The 23618-nt window shown below is 40.3% G+C and overlaps 1 protein-coding gene across 2 annotated transcripts; it reads right to left on the reverse strand.

The window, feature by feature from the left end:
* Positions 1 to 62: 62 nt before the first annotated feature.
* papss2b (3'-phosphoadenosine 5'-phosphosulfate synthase 2b) lies at positions 63 to 23596 on the reverse strand. Of its 2 annotated transcripts, none has more exons than XM_088915862.1 (12): positions 23437 to 23596; positions 8189 to 8303; positions 7652 to 7887; positions 7357 to 7495; positions 7000 to 7118; positions 6285 to 6398; positions 4884 to 4995; positions 4277 to 4482; positions 3718 to 3853; positions 2972 to 3240; positions 1476 to 1705; positions 63 to 1376 (listed from the first exon to the last, which is right to left on the reverse strand). In XM_088915862.1, exons 1-12 carry the CDS (start codon positions 23461 to 23463, stop codon positions 1235 to 1237), a joined length of 1845 nt encoding a protein of 614 aa, XP_088771988.1. In that variant the 5' UTR covers positions 23464 to 23596; the 3' UTR covers positions 63 to 1234. The 2 variants fall into 2 exon arrangements, with proteins under 2 accessions (XP_088771988.1, XP_088771990.1); XM_088915864.1 differs by having other exon boundaries at positions 8189 to 8294; positions 23437 to 23563.
* Between the last annotated feature and the right edge of the window lie 22 nt (positions 23597 to 23618).

The following is a 23618-nucleotide window of genomic DNA, read 5'->3' on the forward strand; positions in this document are numbered from 1 at the left end:
GTTTGTCTTGTTTTCTTAGATCTCTAATCTGTTTATCACATGAAAGAAGAGACAAGTCACAATGGATCAAATAAATGTTTATTTTAAAAACAGAATAAAAATTCTAAGAAGCACTTCATAAAAAGGCAATATTAGTTAAGGCACAAAATTTGGATTTAAAATAAATATGTATTTTTTTCATATAGTTGATTTTGGATCAATGAGTAATCTCTACTGCTGACAGTCCTGTTGTACAGTAAGTACAACCTGCACCATAAACAACTTCATATAAAAACGTATGGGCTCCAGTCTATTGATAGCACCGAGTTAATTCAGGAATAAGGTTTCTCAAATGCCCTATTTGATATTAGGCTTTGCCCTTTTAGTCACAGTTGTGGACAGCAAATTCAAACACTTGAGATACAGCAGTTAATACAAAAATGTTTTACATTCAAGAGAAACAGGCACTTGGAAGATTTGTGTAGAATAGATGATGCACTTGTGAATGTGGTTTGTCTATGAGTGTATATCAAACAAAAGGGTCCTGATGGATCCTATTTAAAGATGCATATTTGCAAATAATGAATTCTGGAATGCTAAAAAAAGTAAGCAAATGGCATCATGTAAGACTTCAGGTCACCTCAACTTGCCAAGTATTTGGAGTATGCATTACAATATATTGATATTTTGTTTCCAAGTGCATTTGTTATTCTGAGTGCAAAGGGTCATCACGATCATGAATCCAAATTATTTCATCTCTGGTCACTTTGGATTTGTGAAAATCCAGGTACTATATATTTTTAACCATTTTTTAGCCACAAGGAATCCAAAAGAAGTGAAGCTTCTTGATGTGAGGGGGAAAACTATCCATACCGCAAATGTTTGAGAAAGACATTCAAATCTACGTGATACGTTGACATAAGCTATGTGGCTTTAAGAAGAAACTCTTTTGTCTTCTGACCCATTGACCCATTTGGCCAGTATAACAGAGCAGACTAACTGCTCCTCCGTCTAGAACTGATTTAAACTGTCACTACAATATACAGGTATGCATAGAAGAAGGACAGTAGTGAAGGAAAAGTTCAGAATAAAACAGAAACATCTATATCACTGGGCTGCTTTACAGTTCCCTTTTGAAATTGTTCTGTCTTTATGCTTTTTGATTAAAAAATAAAATAAAGATTTACATGTTGATGACAAAAAATAAATCCGTCTTCTAGCCAGGTCATAGGTCTGAGCTGAACAAAGTGAGGCGTCACTGGTCCTTCTGCTGAGAGCTGTAGTATTCTGTCAGGACCTTCCATGCTTTAGGAGCCATGAAGCCATCGGGGGGATTTTCTCCGTCTCGCGCCAGTTTCCTCATCCGGGTACCGGAGATAAACTCAAACTCGCTGTGTCTGGGGAAACAGGGGCGGGAGTGAGTTAGCACCGACAGCACGGAGGCACTCGTGTAGAAAAGACAGTTTGGCCACCACGCCCTCCCCTGCCTTCCTCACCGCTCGGGGTCGTAAAAGTCCATCGCTTTCTTGGATTTGTTGTAAGCCGCCACCCTGAAGGGGATGATCTCCACAGAAGTGAGCCCCGGGGCCATGGTCAGCACCTTGCCTCCGTGCGTCGGCTCGTACAGGTCCTTCCTGGTCTCAGGGTGGGGCATCCCCGCGGGGTCCCGGCCCACGATGTAGAAGTTGGCTCCGGCGACCATGCGAGCCCGGCAGTGCCACTGCACCTGCAGAGGAGGCACCGAAAAAGGTTTGGACTCTTTCATGAAGCTTACGGGCCTACATCCACGTACACATGGAGCTTGCCACGTACGCAGAGGCTACAGTTTTAATCATGATATTCACTACGAAATGCAGTACTCAGAAAATAAAATGGTAGGCAACAGTGTTTGCAGGTTTAAACACAAAGTTCAGCAGTTTTAGTAGTTTATTCTGTACTTCAAAATATATTATAGCTAGTTTAATATAGCATCTGTGATCTAATCTTGGTAAAACAATGTACTTGCTCTGCATTTTTCAGTCATAATACACCAGTATTGGATTAGATTTTGTGTAGTGCATTACCTTGCCATCTTTTTAAGATGCAACTGGTTTGTTTTCTAGGTGGGCAGAATGCCAGCTGTGCTGATGTGACACTTTTGGGGAAAAAAAAATGGAGTATTCTATAAGTCACGCAAGTTTTTTCCTTCTTGCGTAACTGGTAGAACAGATAAAAGCTTGTGGCGTGCTTCACAATAATTGTAAAGGGAAACAAAATGTGCACCAAAGGTTAATTTGGTGCAGGTCAACTGAAGTTAGCTGTTCCTAATACATAGTGGAAACTTCCATCATTCATCTATTTTCTAACCACTTCTTCCTATTGAGGGTCACAGGGGGACCAGAGCCTATCCCGGCAAGTAACTGGAGCAAGGCAGGGTGTACCCTGAATGGGGCACAAGTCCATTGCAGGGCAGACGCACAGACACACACACTCACTCCAGGGCCAATTTTCCCAGAAGCCAATTAACCTGGCTGGCAGTATGTTTCTTTTGGACTGTGCGAGGAACCAGAACCATCCGGAGGAAACCCGTGCGATCATGGGGAGAACATACAAACTCCATGCAGACGGCGCCCCAGGTCTTGAACTGAACCCAGGGCACCCGCCTCAGGAGGTAGCAATTTTGACCACTCGGTTACCCTGGCGCCCTGTAGTGGACGCTTCTACATAGCCTAAACAACCTATAGTAAATGACCACAATGAGAACGGAGATACTTGGATTTCAGGAGCAGGCTTTTCAGGTTTTTCATTCCAGCAAATCTGTTGGCATGGCTCCCTGACATTAGAGCCGCCTATCTAGAGTAAAGTGTTGCCTTAGGCATGTCGAGGCGGTGAGGAAACAGTAACTTTCTATCTGAACTGATTTCCACTGACAGTATGTTTGTGACCAAGTCTTTCGCGCCGTCGTTGTCAGGCCTTGAGCTCCCTCGGCCCCCAGGGAAGAGGAGACACTCACCTCCGTGGGCCCCGCGTACATCATGGGTGAGGGGAATATGGCCACGATGGTGGAGTCTGGGTCCAGGACGCGCTCCTCCAGCACAGCGGCGTGCTGCTTCATGCGCCACGCCAGTGGGACGTCGTCGTCCTTGGTCCAGCCGCCCAGCGGGTGCAGCAGCAGCACGGGCCGCTTGTACCCCCTGTCCAGAAGCCGGCGCTTGGTGTCCTGCATCAGCAGAGCGTGCCCGTTGTGCACTGGATTGCGCAGCTGGAAAGCAAAGATGGCGTCTGACAGAAACAACAAAGAATGGTGTTAAGGAGGGCACAGGAACATCCCCTTCGAAGTCAAGCCTGGAAGTTCAGCAGAATTTAAACTTTTTGGGGTTTTTTCTTTAATAGTGTTAAACAGTTTCTAACAGAAATGTTACAGGTTTGAACTATATAGGAAGGAACTGATCAACGAATCAAAGATCAAAGAATCCTTGGTATGCTGTTTTAGTTGAAATGGGACTTTACAAAATACCTTGCTCCTCATAATATTCTTATTTTATTCAATCAAGTAAAAATACCAAATACATCTAAGCAGTCTACATGGCAAATGTCATAAAATTGAATTTTTCATCTTTAGCTGATCTTATGAGGAGATCACTGGCTCAGAAAAACAAAACAGTGAGCTATGGATTCCATCCATTGGACTTTTGTGTGAACAACTTAGATTTCCCTGTTTATTATTTTCTTGAATTCCCTACTCCTTCCTCGCTTCACCTGCTTTCATTTCCTTGAATTTCTGCTTCAGTTCCAGGGGGGTCAGTCGGAACTGGTCCAGCCCATCGCTCCATTTGATTCTCTCCAGCACTTCCAGGTCACCCCCAACCAGCCAGTCCCCACCCTCCATGACCATCTGTAAAACCCAAACACACGGTGCACCTTTATTCCATCGCAGACTGGCGCACACATCGCATTACTCTCCGATTCCAAACGGAAGACCTAAAATACACATGAAGCATGAAAAAGATGTTCTTTATGCCAGTACCTAAAATCAAAATTTGAATTGCAGTGACTGTTACAAGACAGCTCCGACTGACATAAGAACATAGGAAAGGTTACAACAAGAAGAGGCCATTCAGCCCCCCTGGCCTGTTTGGTAGTTAGTACTTAATTGATCTAAGTATCTCATCCTAACATTTTCTGAAAGAAACCAGGGTTTAGGGCTCAACCACACAGCTGGGTAGCTTGTTCTGCACCCCAGCCACCCTTTGTGTACAGACGTATATGCCTCCTGTTCTTGGTTTTAAATGCACTTCCACTGGAGGATCTACAGTACCTTGATATAAGGGTGCTGGGCGCAAGTGGTGCCCCACTGCCTGGCACAGCGCTCTTCCTTCCTGTGTTCATAAAACTCAGGGTTACGGAGAATAGCCACCCTGCGGCCTTCGTACACCAAGGCAAAAGCAGCACACCCATCCAGGTTCTCTTTGTTCTCCGTAGACACAGGCAGGACGATGGGCACAGACATGTTGATAGTGCCACCTGCAAGGGTAACAGCCTTTTAGTAGCTCTCTGAAACACAGTATTCATACTCATCCTGTGCGATCTAGCTACCTGCTTCTTCTTACAGTCCCCACAGTTTGAAACTGACTGTCTCTTGACCCTAGTTCCTGCAATTTCTCACATGCTGAAACTGAAGATTATGGTTAGTGGTTTAGCTGCGAATAGTGGTTTTGCAGCAGGAGGAGAGGAGGAAAGCGTTGCATACATTTGTTAAAAGTTGCTTTGAGAATGCAAACTGAAGTACAAAGGTTTTGGTCAAGGTTTTAAAAAGTGTATATACTGTAGGGCCAATTCAAAACACAACAAACGCTATTGGTTTCTATACTCATTGTTGTGTATTATAATGTGCAAATATTCTACAGATACAGTATGTCACTCACCATCAAGCAATGTGCCAAAGTGCAGCACCTGAAGGAACTCTCTCTCTCTCATGAAGCCTGTCAATGGAGTGGCCCAGCCTTCTGCCAGCACCTGAACCCACTGCAAGTCCAGCTGCAAGAGATCAGCAACAAAACTTTCTTAAAGGGGAACTACAGTCCCAATTTCTCAAACCGGTTATGACATCTTGGTAACAAAATAAATTCATTGAAAGTTTTTACACATTTAAAATTGAGCACCAAAATCAAGAACTTGGTACTGTAAATTGCCATGTTGTTGCAAACTCGCAATCGAGTTCCCAGGAATGGCGACATGATATGGCCCTTCCCGCTCACTAGTCACTGAAATGACTAATGTAACAAGATCCATGAGTGAATAAATAAAGGTTGTGCAGTAGACATTTCACCTCAGAAATGTTCCAAAATGATCATTGCAGGCTTAACAAGTAAGTAGTACTTGTTGGCAAAACCATCTTTAAATGAATAGCAGTATTTCTACTGGATTGAAAGAAATGTATTCACAAGTCTGCTTGTTTACAATGTAATGAGAACTCATCACCTGAAGTTTTGTTACCGTGTTTTGAATTGCAGAATATGGTGCTACACATACCTGGAAACTTCATCTAATTTTGTGATGTAAATTTGAGGATTTACAAGTTCCTGTGTACATTTTACTATCATTGTTGTTTGAAATGCACTCATCGATGCTGTTTCTTTCTTACCCTGAATTATGAAAATTGCATTGCAGTTCCTCTTTAACTAAACAACCGATCAGTTGGAACACTTCCAAGTGTTAGTCAAGTTCTCTTCCAATGTGGCAGGAAACCACATTAAAGTAAGTATAAGTATTAGCATAAGGTTTGAGTGGGAGAACTATGTTAGTGTGCAGGTTGCAATCTAACAAATGGAGACTAATTCCAGAGTAGAAAAGGTAGAAATAAGAAATACAAGCACTGTGTAGGGTCAACATACCTGAAGGAGTTTCACTAATTTTCAGTGCCAAATCATTATTTTGTTTTCTCCCTGCTTTTTAGTGTGGAATCAACCTGTACTTAGTCACTTAACATGTCCTGAATGACACTGAACAGCAATAAAACAAAACAACAGAGCAGCCTGTGTTGAACAGCTATCTGATCATTAACAAAATAGAAACATCTGTGCAATAATATATAATGGCAACTGTCTGGTTCTCTTTTATACTCCTACAGCTTCACACGTGTTGCTCTTACACAAGTTGCCAGCGGCATGCTGGAAATGGTACCAGAAAGAGTGGACAAATACAAATCAAATTAATGTGGAGTGTAGTAAAAAGGACCTGTATCCAAAATGCTGGTAAGACACTTTTATGGGATAATAGTAGGGCTGAAATGCTAAAAAAGAACAGGCTTTGAGTCTGTTCTGTACCTTGGTGATCTCAAGGGTGGGCAGCGTGTTGGCGTCAGCCCGAACCAAGTTTATTTTGTTCTCAGGCACAAAGAGCTCATTCACGTCCTCCAAGATGGCTGAAGGAACAATACTCTGCAAAGACACACAAACATTTCTCCTAAGCATCATGACAAGTATTGCTGGACTAACCAGGCTCAGAGGAAAGTTTGCCTGCTCTGTGTGGGATATTTACAGGGGTCTATATACTTTATTCAAGGTCATTTCAGGAGGATGTTTCAGGTGTAGTTTTGCAGAAAGATTTACAAACCAATCCTTGTTTTAGAAAACATAATGACCAGGAAAATACCATGTACGTATTGAGATTGCGGCATTCTGTAAAGGATTATTTATTTAACAGTTTGGGCTATTTTTTCAATTTACTGAAACTGATATTCCATGTCATCTAAATCAAACAACTACATATCTAAATGGACTGCAGCCACATGTTCTAACATCACTAACCCCAGCTGTGTGGAAAATAAGCACTATATGTTAGCATAAAGTAGCATTTTACTGAAATGTTAATTAAATGTGCCTGAAGTCCAGTTTCTTGCTAATTCTTTGTGCTCTGCTTCCTTCTTGTCCTGTTATAAAAAAATATCTAACTTTTGAAAAGAATATAGTACAGTGCTAAAGAATGCTTTAGGACACTAAGGATGCCTGCATGTTTCCCACGCTTGCAGGATAAGAGTACCTGTTCCTTCAGCAGCTCCACCACTTGCTGGATGCACTCGTTCACCGACTCCTCTCCCGTCTTCAACACCAGCTCCGGAGCCTCCGGTTTCTCATATTCAGAGTCAATACCAGTGAACCCTGAAAGGCAGAAAGAAAAAATATGTGAAACCAGCTGACGCCGAGACACACATAAACCTCTGGGTTCAACCGAATTAACTTTTAAAAACACAGAACCATGAGTGTTGGCCTAGTTGTGCACACTGATCCACGCAATCCAGTAAAAGCTCCGTTTTTGCCCTGAGTTTTAAATAGAGATTGAGTTAATCAGGTGGCGAAAATGGTTCTCGTAAAAGCCCCACTTTCAGTGCAGTAGTACCTTTAATCTCCCCAGCACGCGCTTTCTTATAGAGTCCTTTGACATCTCGACTCTCGCACACGTCCAGCGGGGCATTGATGAACACCTCGAAAAAAGGCAGCCCCGCGCTCTCATGAATCTTCCGGGCTTCATTCCGGTCCTGGACACAGACAGGAGGTCAGAGGTCATTCAGCACAGATTTCAGACGAATGCCTGGATCAATGCTCCACAGACTTTATTCCATGGCCTCGGCAAGTCATGCGAGTTCTCCCTAAAGAAAACAGGGGCTTTTGGCCCCTTTGGGATCCTGTGTTACCTTGGTAAAGGGGGAGATGAAACTTGTGATGCAGACGAGACCAGCGTCTGCAAACAGCTTCGCCACCTCGGCGATCCGGCGAATGTTCTCCTCCCGGTCAGTTGAAGTGAAGCCCAGGTTCTTATTCAGTCCATGGCGGATATTGTCACCGTCCAGAGAGTAGCAGGGAATTGCGTGGGAAACCAGATACTCTTCCAGAGCAAAGCCAATGGTTGTCTTACCAGCCCCAGAGAGTCCTGTAAGGGATAGGCCATACTGGATTGAAGCCATGATAGAATTACAATAAATACATGCACTTTAAATATGTAATTATGTAAAACATACATATGTAAAAAAGCATGCAAATTATATTATTTTAATAAAAGAATATATAACAGAGAATTTCTCCAAATAATTTATTAGGAATGTAGGATTTTGGCATAGCTGGGGATGTCTACACAATCTAGTGTGGACTGAGAAGAGTGCCGAATTCACGGTGGATTAAAGGGGAACGGATGAAGCCAAACTCTGCTCTCAGAAGGGGTGCTCTCTGCTTACCCGTGAGCCAGACAGTGCAGCCTCGGAAGCCTGCCCTGGTGCCCACAACCTGGCCTCTCTTACTTCTGCTCACGTGGTGCGCCTGGTAGACCACATTGGTCGACCTCTGGAGATCCTTACAAGAAGCAAAGTACACATGAGGAGGGGGCGAGACAGGACTTCGGTGGCTCGACTCAGAGAGCAGGTGGAGCCCTGCAGCCACCAGTCTGAATCTGAGCCCAATTGGATGTGACCAGGAGTCCCCAGGCAGCAGACACACTCAGCAGTAGACACTTGTCAGAGCCTCAGCAGTAGAGTGTGGACATTAATAAGCCAGTATCTTCTCAGCTTTGTGTGAAGAGGTGACTGCTGTCAGGTGCCTGTGGGCTTGCAGCAATATCAGGAGAAAAATGCTGTCCTCAGACTGGGATAAACTGTAGGGCTGGCAGTGCGTCAAGAGAGGAATGGCTCTGATGAGTGAACGTGTTGGAGGAGAGCATGTACAGGGCTTCGTTCTGTGTGTGTGTCACATGACTTGTAGCCCTGAGAGAAGCCCTAAGCAACTGAAGACTGCAAATTGGTATGCATATGATAACAATGTCATTGGGAGTAAAAAAGAAAAGAGAAAAAGAAAAACAGAAAGAAGCAAATCAACCGCTATATACTGTAGTTTAGCAACTAATTTCCCCAATTACCAGCAAGTTCACTAAGGTTCAAACATTTGTTCTTAAGTGACAGTAAAGGAAGGCTGTATGATGTTCTACATAATGTAAGGAGAAGGAATATTTCAAGAATAAAGAACTTATTCCACACTTTTAATGACAAAAATAAATATTTACAGTTTCTATTATTTCTTTTCTGCATTCCAAGGCATGTATTTCGCTACATAATTGGCTGATGTTTGACTTTATTATATGGGCGGATCACTACAACTACCAGTCTATGTCCTCTGGCTAAGTACGTGACAGCAGTGGTGCCAAATTGCATTTAGAAATGATGTGGTTTATAAAAATGTCCTGGGAGGAAAATGAGTTTATTATGAGATGATGTTCCTGCCATGGCAGATGACCTAACGCAGGGGACACCTCCACACATCTCAGAGATGGTTTCATTCCCTTGTCAGAGTCCAAAATGCTCTCCTACAGTGTCACACACATGACATGTAGATAAAAATAAACACAACATGGTCATATAGTTCCCTATATACGCTGTTCTATAACTTTTAGACCTGCTACTGGAATTTGTAGAACATGGAATCATGACAGAGGAGAGAACAGTTTTACTTTCCTGCTAACTTGAGTGCATTAAAGATTATGTCATTGTGAATCCATCTAATGTAATTAATTTAAAAAGGGTAATTAAAAGCTTACTTAAAAAAACTTGTAGCTGTACCAAACGACACAAAATGTTTAGCCAAGCATCTACTTGAAATATCTTAACATGTATAATCTCAAACTGCCCCCTTGGGGATGAATAAAGTATTTTGAATTGAATTGAACTGAAAGATCTATATATGAAAGTCTAGTGGTATATTCACCATGTGACCTCCTTATCACACCCTTTACCAAAGTGCAACTTGCACTACACATAGGGACTGAATAATCTTTAAACACTTTTCATAGCATAACGTACAGTACATTGGGGGCCTGTGAACAGTTAACGCACTTTAATTTTGATACACATTAACAAATACACCCATTGTGAATTCCAGAAAAAGATAATAGACCTGGGTTGGTGCCAGAACGTCAGCACTGAGTAAAGCTCAATTTAAACTAAATACAGAGGCATGCAGGCTCCACACTTCTGACCTCTGTCCTGCACTACAGCAAACAGCCCCTTCACAGGCCCCTGCACTACGAACTGAGCAGGCCAATCCATTTCCAACTCAGCTGAATCACTCAGGAAGACCAACGTAGCAAGGCTTCTACAACTGTGAGCTAAATCTCGCTTCTTACAGAACTGGCTGAAAAAGAGGACTGCAGCAGTAAGTGAAAAACAGACTTAGGAGGAATCTTGCAGCAAGCCTAGGCTTTGAATATCACGATTCGTTCTGTGTTTGATTTTTAAACAGCCATATAACCACCTTCTAGCCTGTTCTTGTCAGATCTCAGACACTTAGTAGGGCTTGGTAAGTACAGGGATGGAAGACCTCCAGGGAACACCAGGTTGCTTTTATAAATGCCTTAGGAGGCCCAGTAGGTGGTGCTCTTCCTTCTGGACCACATTTTCCAAACCAACACCCCAGAACGGTGGCCAGGAACACAGTGCTATAGAAGGTGTAATCCAAAGGAAAACATGTTCAACTAAAGTCCTGACTAATGGGTCACCAAAGATCCCAAGGCACTATTTTGTAAGAGCAGCAGTGTTAACAGAGAAGTTGACTAAAATTCAACTCTGAACTTGCACAACGTTGCCTTCCTAAAATTCCCACTTAATACAATTGGTAAATTGGTAAACTGACTCCTCTGTCTGTTCAGTGGTGCAGCTGGAGCACAATAACTGCCACACATCCCCCAGACAGGCGCAGCACTTCAACAAAGTGGTATGTTTGGTGAAGTTACGGGTAAAGCGCTTTGGGATACTTCAGAAAGAAAAATAATACATAAATACAATTACAATTAAAGTAAAAATTGTAAGGTGCCCCTGTCACCTGTGTTCACCAGCTGGGCTTTGGCCTTTAATTGCAGGGCGCATGTCTGTGAAGCAGCACCTGGAGGATTACAATGGGTCACTGCAACGTGATCTACGAAAGAGGAAAACTAACTTTGAACAAATGAAAAGAAAGTCACAAATCACTTTATTTTACTCCAAATAATAAATAAGAACAGATTTAAGTGGCAGCAGAATCTTTCCACTCCATCATACAGTGGTCAATAATCTGATCTGTCAGCGGTGGCACTGGAACGCCTCATTCATAGGCAAAGCAGAATGATACACCACTGAGCTGAAGAAAGGGAAGGGTAAGGTGCAGAACGTGCTCTGTGCAAGGGCAAAAGAGCTGCACAGACAATGCAGCCACTGTGCCAGAGATGAAGTGATGATGTGGCGTTTTCAGTACCCACCCGCCAGCCTCTCTTTCCCTCCCTCCCAAAGTCACAGCACCACTTTTTCACCCAGTCGCAACACAAGAAGTACTTATTAGTGCTGGCTCGGGCGGCCATTACTCACCAGCAGTCACAGAAGACTCATTTATTTACCAGAAGCCAAAAAAAAAAACTCAGGGCAGCAAGTGTGCAGACAAGTTTCCGAAAAGAAAAGGCCTCAGTACTGAGGTGTGTTTCTCCTGCAATTTAGAAAGTAAACCAATTCATACAATCATACCACAGGGAGCTTAACAAAAAGGCTTTAAAAGCACAGAAGGCAGCCTGTTTCTCTGCTGGGACGCCGTTATGTTACAGACATGATGTTGCCTTGTGACTACCACAAAATGGAACGCTTTTAAAGAGTAAAGAGATTTTTACTGTCATTTGAGGTGACCACAAAATGTCTCCAAAATATAGAGTACAACATCTGATTGATTTCAATGCGAGTAGTTTCTAAACAGCTCCCTTCTCTATCACTACTGTGGCATCTAGCTTTCATCTACAAGCCCCTGCACAGAAAAGGGATTGTGATCTGTTTTTTTTTTTGTACAGTCTTGTAGTGCTGAAGTTGCTATGGGGGGACAAATTGAAAAAGTTAAAATGATTTGTTAGACATTGTGTTACTTTTCAACTATTTCTTTGCTGATCCTGCTTATGTGATCTTGAAAATAAATAACATAGTACAACTTCAAAAAACATTAAACACTGCCTTTTAAAAAGATCACTTGGCAAAGTCAAAATCAGGCACAGAGGTTAACAAAGATAAGAAACTACTGTGCAAATGTTACATAATCATTAACTGTTTAATGTGTCTAAAATTTAATTTGAAGAATTTTAAGAACGTGAATCATACATTTGTATGAACATGTTTTAAAAATTAGCAAGATACCAAGACTAAAGGTGTCTTTAGTAAATTTAACAGCAGTATTGTCTCTCTGTTCATTTGGCAATAGCACGTTTATTTATCTTGACAACTGTGTCAGAACACCAAGTACTCTATAAAAGCCCAATAAAAAATTAATTCAATAAAAATGTACAAAGTCCTACAACAGAAGTTGCTAAGTTGTTCTTGTTTTCGTTGTTGAAGTTGAAAATTGTTGATTTCCAGTTGTAGTGCTATTCATTGTTTTTTGAGAGGGAAATCACAAAGAAAACATAGCTGTCTGTTTTAATTGGCTTCTTGCCTTTTAACTGGCTTTTAGCTAGAATTTTTTAAATACACCAATTCAAAATTTATTAAAACTGCAAATTACTTCCAATCTTTTAGCATAAGCAAGTATTGTCATCGTCATTTACTATAGTAAAACATTTCATTTCGGCAGTAAAGATGTCACAGACTGCACGTTAGTAGAAAAGAATGAATATATAAGAATTGGTAGTACAGTAATTTATACTGTAATTCCTTAAACTTATATAGTGCTTTTCTGGACTCTCCACTCCATGGGCTTTACAGTTAATGGGGACTCCCATCCACCACCACCAATGTGCAGCATCCACCTGGATGATGCGACGGCAGCCATAATGCGCCAGAACGCTCACCCCACATCAGCTATCAGTGGGGAGGAGGACAGTGATGAAGCCAATTGATAAATGCGGATTATTAGGAGGCCATGATTGGTAAAGGCCACTATGAAATTTGGCCAGTATGCCAGGGTAACACAAAACGCCCTGGTATTTTTAATGACCACAGAGTCAGGACCTCGGTTTATGTCTCATCCAAAGGACGGAATTATTTGTCTTCACTAATATGAAAAATAATGCATAAAAAAAGTTGCTGTTGCTGAAATGCTATAATAAGGCTATTTGGCATTTAGCTTTTGGCCTCATGATAGACATGATTCATAGGATGTTAAGTGAAAATCATGTGTATGCTTAGTGCCAAGAACACTAACCAAATCATTGCAAAAATAAAGTGCAGTGTTGAGTGTTTAGCATGTTTTAGCTATAAATCCTTTGACCTCACACAAATGGGAAATGTAAACAGACTGTTGTGACTTGTCTGTCCACCTCTGAGCCACTTGTCTTTTAACACATCACAGGCAACTCGGTTCTATAAAGGAGGATCAATGTTGGTTGGAGATGAGGCCTGGGAGGCCACAGAGGGCCAACAAAACACTCGCCAACTAATCCCACTCCACCCTTGGCAGTGCTCGGTAAATTATACACCACTGCTTGTAGAAACCTGGTCCCAGACAGCACGTTAATGTCACGACTGGCAGGCAGTGGAGATCAACCCATAAGCGAACTAATCAGCACCAGCAGCGGGTTAATAATAACAAGCGCCGCCGCACGTGTTAACCCAATACCACCCACCTTAACACACGCTCTACCATGCGGCACGCTGCGCTATTTAAACCATCCTAACCCACTTCCCGCTGCTCGGTATTGAGTCTAGTCGTTGAGAGCTCTACCTGGCGTTTTTCCGTGCCCCGTATAATTCTGGATTCTGGACTCCCTTTTGCCTTTCGACTTTGGACCTCTCCTCTCCTCTCCTCTCCTCTCCTCTCCTCTCGTCTCGGATTGTTTGCCTCCCGTGTACTTCCCGGATTCCGACCTACCTTACTCCTTTTGACCACGACCTTGCCTCTTGTTTCGGATTGTTCGCTTCTATCGTACTTCCTGAATTCTGAATCACCTTTTCCCTTTGGACCACGAACTCGCCTAACGTATTGGATCGTTCGCCTGCTTTGTCATCTACCCACTCCTGCGTCTGCACAGATTCCACATATCTCTTCATCTGGGATTCCTTACAGTTAAATGGTCCAGGGCTGAAACCCACAGTCAAATTGGGCTTGGGTTTGAGTCACTCAATACCACTATTTTGACAACGAAATGTACCACAAGAGCTTGTACTGAAGCAAGCTGAAGCTGGTGTGGATGTTGCTTATATATTTCTAGGCTGCAATGAGTTTATTGGTCTTGAAGAAAATGTATCTGAAAGTTTTTTTTTTTCAAAAACATTACTTGGGCTACCTGTTGGTTGATGCAACTGCAATAGTACGGTCATCTTTCAGTTAGTAGTGCCTCTAACGGTATCTACCAATTTTGAAGATGATCATTGGCCCAGTGCTTGACAACACACAATTTAAACATTTAAAACATTGTGGCAAAAATGACCAACAGCAGTCTTGCAGTCATCCTAGTTCACACAGAAGCAATATTGTACTTTCCCCAGAGTTGTATCTATCAGTTTTGGAAGTAACTGCCAGGGTGATGCCTGGTGGGTTTGGAGTAGAAAACCTAGACAATTTTTAAATGGAGGTCATCTGAAATTTCAGAACACAACAGACAAGCTGTCTTGACTTATGGAGGAAACCCATGTTACAATATTATAACTGAATTGATTCTAAACTAACATTTACCTTATACTTAAATTGGAGTTTGAACAGACTTGCTTCAGTAAAAACCCCGATGATCCTGTGCTCACAGAAAAATCATCACAATAACTTGTAAGGAGTAAGTCTGAAGCAGAGGAACAAGTAAAGGTTTATTCCATGCCGAAAAGAGAAGAAAAGAAACAACATTTCGGTTGTGGAGCCTTCTTCAGGTCAGCTGATGCAGCTACCTACCTTAACTAAGTCAGGTTTGATTGTTATTTAATTTGGCAAGTTTCAATTCAATAAGCGCAGTGGTTGCTGGGAAAATTTAATGAATATATTGGTCAGGGCTTGCCAGGATAGGTTCTGGCTCCCCCACGACCCAGTATTGGATAAAGTAGTTAGAGAATGGATGGATATTGATCAGGCTGCCAATCAATCTTGGTTGAAACAGGGATAATAGTATTTTTTAGCAGGGATAACAATATTTTTTATCAACTGCCCCGTATGTGCAATTATACCTGCTGAGGACGGAGTTAATTTGCTACATGTTTTTGCACCAGGGCTGGTTTGAAATTCAGGAAGGAAAAAAAGAAAAATAGGTAGGTAGGTACTTTATTAATCCCATGCGGGACATTCAAGAAATCTTCACTCAAATTAAGTGCTAACTGTTTACACTCCTTCCTCCTCATCTGCAGTTTCTCCAGCCACGGTTATCGTTTCCTCACGGTGTCGGGACAAGCCTGGCCTGAGAAGTTCTCTCAAAGCTTCTGGAACATTCTCAGAGCCCACAGTCTTCTTACATCATCTACAAGGCTCAATTAAGAACTGTTACCCATCACATCTTCCCCAGTTCATCACATCTTCCTAAAGATTACTGCACTCAGTAACTGTAAGTATACAGTATGTGCTTTATATTCATTTTCACAATATTCCTTTTTGTAACACAAAGCTATGTAGTACTGTACTTATTTTCTGTCATGTTATTTTGTTATTTGGCATATTTATTTTGATTTGCACAGTGTATTAGTTATAGCATTAGTGTATACACATGGTATTGAGGTTGTTCCCAGTATACACATTTTTCATTATCCATGGACAGCTCAGGAACAGGTTCCCTGCAACTAATGAGAACTGGGCATAATGTTTTAACTACAGCTGGTAATACAAGGGCTCCAAACACCAAAATGATGCAATACCAAAATTGTTAATTTAGTGGAGGCACAGTATTACTGAGGCTAAAGACAGAACTTTGGTACATTATTGGGTTTCAAATCCACTGAGAACTTCAGCCTTATGAAATATCCTGCATAGTGGGAAGAGAAACTTTAACTGTGCCTGTGTCATGATAAAGGGGAGTCTATGCAGCTATAGTTGTTAAATGTTTTTTTTTCTATTTCCCAAAAGTGCTTTGATTTCGGTCATTGGCTAATGTTTATCTGAAATTCATGTTTTGAGCCTGTAAAAAATGTGAAATGTGTATAAATGAAGTGTTATGCTTTCTTAGGAGAGGTTGGATTTTCTATGATCAGACAGAGGAATGCTTGTGTTTCAGACAGAGGAGTTACAGAACCTCCCGAGCCACCTCAAACCACTGCCATGGTGCTAAAACGGCTGAACAGACAGTTAACAGACAGCACCAAGACTATTAAATCAGTGAAAATCAGTGGAAGATCGTAACCAGAGGGCAGGGACCGATTTCTATTGTGTCTGGTAACTGCAAGATTTCACAGAACTAAGGCCCCACCCCCCAACACATACACTCCTGCTACAGAAACTACACAGGGAGCTAAAACAGAGCCAAATAGCTGCCAAAGCATCAGGGAAACAAATAAGCCCATTCATCACAGAGATGAGGCCTCTCTGAAGGCCTGGGACTAACTTACATTCTGCATCAGATTGCAGGGATCATTTTCCACTAAAATCTCCATAACTGAGCTTCATTCAGACTAGATAACTGCACCTCACACAGCCTGCTTCATTGAGGGCAAGAATAAAAAGTGCCTAGTTTGCGTGCCTGAGAGATGTTATTATTTTAGGAGTAGGGAAACTTGTTACATAAATTAGTTTCTGTAATAAATTGTCAAATAACAATTTTAAAGGCTTCAAATTTTTTCTGATTGTTTTAGAAAAATAAAGAAAAAACTGTAAAGGGACATTCCAACAACGTATTCCAAAAATCCAAAATTAAGTAAATTCTGGGGATTTTTTTAATTATTGTTAAGAAAAAGACGTTCCAGTACATCATTCATCTGTAAAAAGCTAAATAGTAATCTCATACATACATTTTTTTTATTTTATTTTTTTCTTCTCTCTATACCTCAACAATTTTAAAATAATTATTTTGTAGGTGTGCTCCTAAAATGTAAGAGTTTCTACACAGTCAGATCTCTGGGAGATGCTCATGGGTGCATTCAAGTATTTAGGCTTTACTTGAATCACTAAGGCCTTAATGTCTGTCCACTAAGCAGAGGAACATCGGAGAAGCAGAGTGGTTTATTGTTCTTTGGGCCACTCACAGACAAATTACCTCACTCTCAGTCCTCTTCACTCCAGATATTTGGATTAGCCAGCTATATTGTTATATAATTGAGTTATTAATTATTAGAATTTTTAACATGCAAGTAGTTCCAAAGATTTGTAATGATAATGGTAGGAAGGGTAGTACTTAACCTTCAACTACACCTGATTAAAGCATTTCATGTGCTATAGAACAAATGTTTTAGTCCAGTGTTGGGAGACTGCTGTATGCCTAATCCTGGTGACTGACACAAACAAGTTCTGCATCACAGGCCAGTCAATTTCACATTTTCTACTATAAGTGTGTTTGGAAGAATTTCTTTCAGCTCTTACAAAGCCAATGCCGTTAGTGAATTATATAAAGCCTGCTCTACTTAGAGAGTTTCAGGACTGCCTTCACTCAGGTGTACGAGCTGAAATATGACCAATTGGATTTAAGCAGAAGCAAAACTGCTGACTCACTGTGAGCGTGTCTGATACAGGTGTCATTCCCGCCTGTGCCTGTTCACTAATTGTTAACTCCTTTGATCACCTGTTACAAGCTCTTTAGCCAATAATATAGAAGCACATTCTGAAATACAAAATGCAAAAGGCTCTGTGTGCTCAAGTTGTTTGAAATAAGGATGAGTAAGATCGAAATAAAGAACCTGATCAATTACAATGCATCAGTTAACAACAGCGATTAAGGGTCCAGCTGGAAAGAAGACCAGCAGACAAAGCAGTCCCTCAGGACTGGAGTTGAAAACCACTGATGTTAAAGATACAGACTCAAATAATATTATTTAAAATATATTTATGTAAAAACTATTTAAACAGGAGAAGCATTACTTTTATTTGTCCAGCATGCATCTGCCTTATGTATCTCTCTCACACACCCAATTACTTTATTTGTCTTCCTAAATTGTGACAAGTACAGTACTTAAAGCTAATTTGTTTTTCTTGTCTTATGGATGTATCTTTCTTACTTGTTAATGGCTCCATTATATTTTAAATGTATTACATATTGTGTTACATCTTTTACTTGACTGCAAAGTAATTTTACCATCTGGGACATGAAAGGAAGTATGTCAGTAAGAACTTCAACAGTAATTAAACCCACCTGAAGACTCCACAGGATGTAATAATAAACAATAGATCAGAGATCAGCAACCCTTGTCTGGAAACACCACAGTTTTCTAGTTTTCACTTTATCTAAGCCTACCATGATTTAATTAAACCAATTAGTTGCTTAATTTGTATAAAGGAATGTTTTCCACATTCATTTTTGCTCATTAACTATTTGAAGCACCAAATAAAACCTGCAGGACTGTGAGCTTGTAGACCTTTGTCCTAGATTTCACCCTGCCCTCCCAGACAGCTGCACTTTGTTATGGATTAGATGAAACTGAAGCTTTAAAGTTTGTGTGAATTAAAGAATCAGAACTTTATAACTTGGAAGAGAGGAGGCAAACATGATTTTATGTACCCGACAGACAATGTGCATTTTGGTCACCAGTTTTAAATGACCATTTAAATGTTAAAATATTAATTTAACATTTTCTTTACCTACTGTACTATTAGGTTATGTGTGAGGCCTTTTATAAGCCTACAACTGTCTTTGGTCAAATTCATATTTGACCTGCTTTAGCAGGCTGTTTAACTCATGTATTTCTTAGACTGGCTTTACTTCATTTTACTTCATTACTTCATTATATTTCAGCAGTTCAGTCAAACCGTAATTGAGGTTGAGACAAGGTGTGACTCCATTAATGAGCTTTACTGGGATAACTGACCCGGTACAGGAGAACGACAATCTGTTCACAAGAACGGGGCTGTGGGAACCCCATTTTTAAGGGATGGTGAAGAGAGAGGGATGTAAAAACAGAAGTAGGCGGGAGTGAGCCTTATAAGTGTCTAACATCCTCCCCAACTTTTGTTTTAAACGCTGTTTTGTGCTCTCTGTTTGGCTTATTGAAATGCAAACTTCTTATATTATTTTTGACAGTCTAACATCCAATGTGGTAAGACGGTACAATGTTAATAACGAAGGAATGACTCCACAGCCTGTGTCACACTGAAATGCCACCCTAACTCACTTCCCTGTGGCCTGCCTTACCCCTCCAGAAAACTATTTGATCCCAGCTGGGGAAGCTTTAAACAGGGTTGTGTTTTGACTACAGTACTTAGATAGTTAGTAATATCAACCTGAAGGCTGACCTAATATCAACGACACAAAACAAGTTGATTGTTTTAGGGGAAATTAAAGATTGCAAAAGAATATTATATACATGGAATGTGACAGAATATATCTGTTATTATTATTTTTTTATTTGTTTAGCACACACCTGTATCTAGGGGGATTGGTGATAAATATTATTCTTAATATTAGATCTTATTATTAGACATAAGAAAAGAATAATGATTACAAATAAGATAAGATACTTTATTGGCCATATACAATTTTATTGTATTAGGAATTTGTGTTTTCACATACCCTAGCTTGCTCTCCATGAGACACAGACATGGAGAGAAGCTTGGGGTCAGTCATTTATACAGTGCCCCTGGAGCAGTTGGGGTTAAGGGCCTTGCTTAGGGGCCCAACAGAGTAGGATTCCTCTGCCAGCCTTGGGATTTGAACCAGCAACCTTATCATTTATTATTTCCTGAAAGCACCCAAAAAATTAGCTTTGCCAACTTGGATAGGTAACCTGCTCCACACTCCCACAACTTTCTGTGTAATGCAGTCAGTTCTAAATGCACCTCTCTTTCGTTTCTACTTGTGACTGTTTCATGATTCACTGCTGCATTAAAAAAAATATTGGAGTAATGATTAAAAGTCATTTAAACAATCACTTCACATTTCAGGCAAACAACATACAAACCTAGAGCTACAAGCTCTAGAAATACCACTGTACAATGTGATGTTTTAAATTAGCTTGAGATAAACCATTGAACATGCTTTATCATACTTACATAACTGTAATAATTAAATAAAGTATTTCAGGTGGGTAGCTGCTTCAGCATGCACAGTCTGCAAAGATACAGGTAATAGGTTTATTCCATGCTGAAAAGAGAAGAGAGAAAACACAACGTTTTGGCTGTGAAGCCACCTGAAGAAGGCTTCACAGCCGAAACATTGTGTTTTCTCTCTTCTCTTTTCAACATGGAATAAACCTATTACCTGTTCCTTTGCATAATTAAATATTGGGTTTTTTGTATTTAAAAGGAAAATAAATGTCAAAGCAAAAACAAAGACAGCTAACATGAAGTGCCAGCACATATCCAAGATGTAATATATTCCAATACATATTTGCACAGTAAAGTATACAACACTTTGTTTAAGAACACCTTCATGTTGAGTGTCACTAGTTCCGGAAAATCCAATCTTTTTGTTAATCATAGTGTTTGCATTCTAATCATCGTTGCCTGACCATGAAGACAAAATAAATACAACTGCACTAGCAGTTTTACCAGTTTACAACATGTATAACATGGCATGCGTGTGAAAGGTTGCTGTTAAAAGCAGGATTAAAACTAGCATTCCTGCTTTTCAAGTTTTTATCTTACATTTTAAGCTTAAAAACACCATGAACTGGGAATAAAGGGAATTTGGTTAGGCAAAACAATTGTTTAATCCTTTTTGAAATACACCTTTCCTTACTTCAGAGCGGTTTCAGATGTTTCATCTTAACTCTTTGTATTCCTCAGTACTTTAGCCTCTGTTTTGTTTTACAACATATTGTAAACCTGTGTAGTGTCATGTAAACTGAAGCGATGAAACATTAACTCATTCAGTAGCTTGCACACACAGACTCAAAACCCTTACATACTGTAACTCACTGATTCAAGCTGGACTCATTAAAAATGCACAAAGCACTAAGCCAGTGGATTTGCTCTGTTATTTTGTATTTGGTTCACAGCTGGAAAATGCAGTGTTTCACTTAAATTCTTTAATGCCTTACTAGAAATATGTTTTAATCAGTCTCTGGTATATTTAATGTGATGAACTGCTTTTGAAGATTGCAAAAATATATGAAACCAAGCATTTCAGTGGTTTGCCTGAGAATTCAAATGTATCCAACATTTACTTATGAAAATGATTACTTAGTTAAAGACTTAGTTGTTGACACATCATTAATATATTCCAACGAATGCGGGAAATAAATTAAAAAGGCAAAGGAAATGCTTGGATATAAAGTTAAAAGTCTAGAATATTAAATCAAGGGATGTAATGTTAAAACTGTTTAACGTACTAGTAAGGCCTTACTGAGAATATTGTGTACAATTACAGTCACCACATTGTAGAAAATATATGGCGGCTCAGGAATCAGTCCAGAGAAAAGCAAATAGATACATTCTGGGGCTTAAGAAACTGTCCTACCCTGACAGTCTGAAGGAACTGAACCTTTTTAATCTTGAACAGAGACCACTACAAGGGGACCTGACACAAGAATTCAAAATCCTCAAAGGCAATGACAAAGTCAGACCAGCGTATTTCAATCAAAGGAACATTGAAATAAAAACCTGAGAGCACACTCATAATTAGAAGTGCATTTAAGACTGAGAACAGGAGGCACATCTTCACGCAGAGGGTTGTGGCAGTATGGAACAAGGTACCCATGTGGTTGAAACCGATACTGTGGTTTATTTCAAGGAAGTGTTAGATGTAATTCTTGGACCAATTAACTACTAACTACTAACCGGGCTAGAGAGGCTGAATGGCGTCCTCTCATCTGTAACTATTCTTCTTTAAGAATGAATGTCTTCAGTAGTGGGTGGCATGGTGGCACATACCATTAGTTAGCATTGCTGCCTCACAGCTCTGGGACCCTGGGTAAAATTCCTGGGGTGCTGTCTGCATGGAGTTTGCATTTATTTTCTCCCTGTGTTCACATGGGTTTCCTCCAGGTGCTCTGGTTTTCTTCCACAGTACAGAGACATACTGGTAGGTCCACTGGCTTCTGGGAAAATTGCCCCTTGTGTGAATGTGTGTGTTTGTCTGTGTATACCCAGTGAAGGACTGGCGTCCCATCAAGGGTGTATCTTGCCTTGTGCCCATTGAGAGCAGGGATAGGCACCAGCTCCCCAGCAACCCTTCATTGGAAAAGCAGTTAAAAAACAAATGGATGAATAGACTTCATTAGTTCATGATGAAAGTGTTACTGTATCTGCTGTCCAACTTGTTATTTTTACTGGTAAAAATACCAAAAATATGTGGGTGTTGGAAAACACAAATGAATGCAAAATTGTTTTAAAAGAGATAGGTCAGAACTATAAAAAAATTAGTTAAGCTAATTTTGAATGCCCAAATTAAGAAATTAACTTTCATTTACAGGTCTAAGAAGAAAGGCTGCACATAGCTGGTAAAAAGACCTCTTGAATGGTTTAAAAAGAGAATAGTTTATCTCTGTACTGAAAAGTTCAGGACAGTAAGTCAGTCCTCACAAGGACGTGTCTTCTTGCTATTTAAGTGAAAAGTAAAATGCAAGTGAAGCCTGAGATGCCCCTGAGATGATGCTCAATTCAGGGAGGTCTCTCAAACAGGCATTTTGATCACTGCCTGTGCAAACACTGATTCCTAGAAACAAAAAAATTATTTGAAACGGGCAATTGAAAACACACAGCTAGATCAAATAATAATCAGAAATCGTGGTTGAATTTGTCAAGACATATTTTTACAAACTTCCCTATTAAAGAAATATTGAATTAACTAACTATAAATATTTGGATTACATTCAAAAGTAGACTTTCTTCTTACGCTAAGTATATAGGAGATTAGCCAGAATGGTGTGTTGTGTGCTTGTGGTTCATGTTAATGGTTTTATTTGTAAAGAAAACAGACTGAAGGACATGGTGATCTCTCAAGCCTTCATTTTAGAAAACGAATATTCATTTTCCTGCATGCCCTTCCCAACAAATAATAATTCAAACTAGTTATTCACTACTTATCACGTTATTCGGGTATGTTAAGCAGGAGAAGAACATTTCTTACGCTTCGAGAAATTACAGTTTTAGAAAAGCAATCTCGTATGCTCATGAATGGACTGTTTTTTCAGTAAGCGATCGCCTACAGTATAGTCATCTGTCTGTCTCAGTCTCACAAGCATTCGTGGACAAACCTAACTGAAAAAGATAACAAGCATTAGCTGTCTTATAAAATGGAAATAAAAAAGTTGTATGTTTGTCTATGAGACTGCAAGAAATAGGGCTTTCTTCTTTCAATAAACTCTCATCATCACTTCCCCGCAAGAGTTCAAATATTTGTTAACTCAGTTATTTTGTAAATTCCTGGCAGAAAAGAAATGTCATTTGAAACTGAGGGAGATTGCATCGTGAAGATAAAGAAAAGTCAGTAATGCAGTTTTCTTACCGTTTTTTGCTTTTTGTTTCCAGACATGGTGCAGACAAGTCTTTTATCCCGGACCCCTTTACTTCCCGACCTCTGACGGCTGGTCGGAATTTGTCTTGTGCTTTAAGGTATTTGATTAGTTTGGAGCAAGTAAACGAGAAGAGCAGGGGTTTAAAAGGCTTCAAGACACGTAGCATTTCCCT

Source organism: Atractosteus spatula, chromosome 5 (assembly GCF_055471065.1).
Source record: "Atractosteus spatula isolate fAtrSpa1 chromosome 5, fAtrSpa1.hap1, whole genome shotgun sequence".
Classification (NCBI taxonomy): domain Eukaryota; kingdom Metazoa; phylum Chordata; class Actinopteri; order Semionotiformes; family Lepisosteidae; genus Atractosteus; species Atractosteus spatula.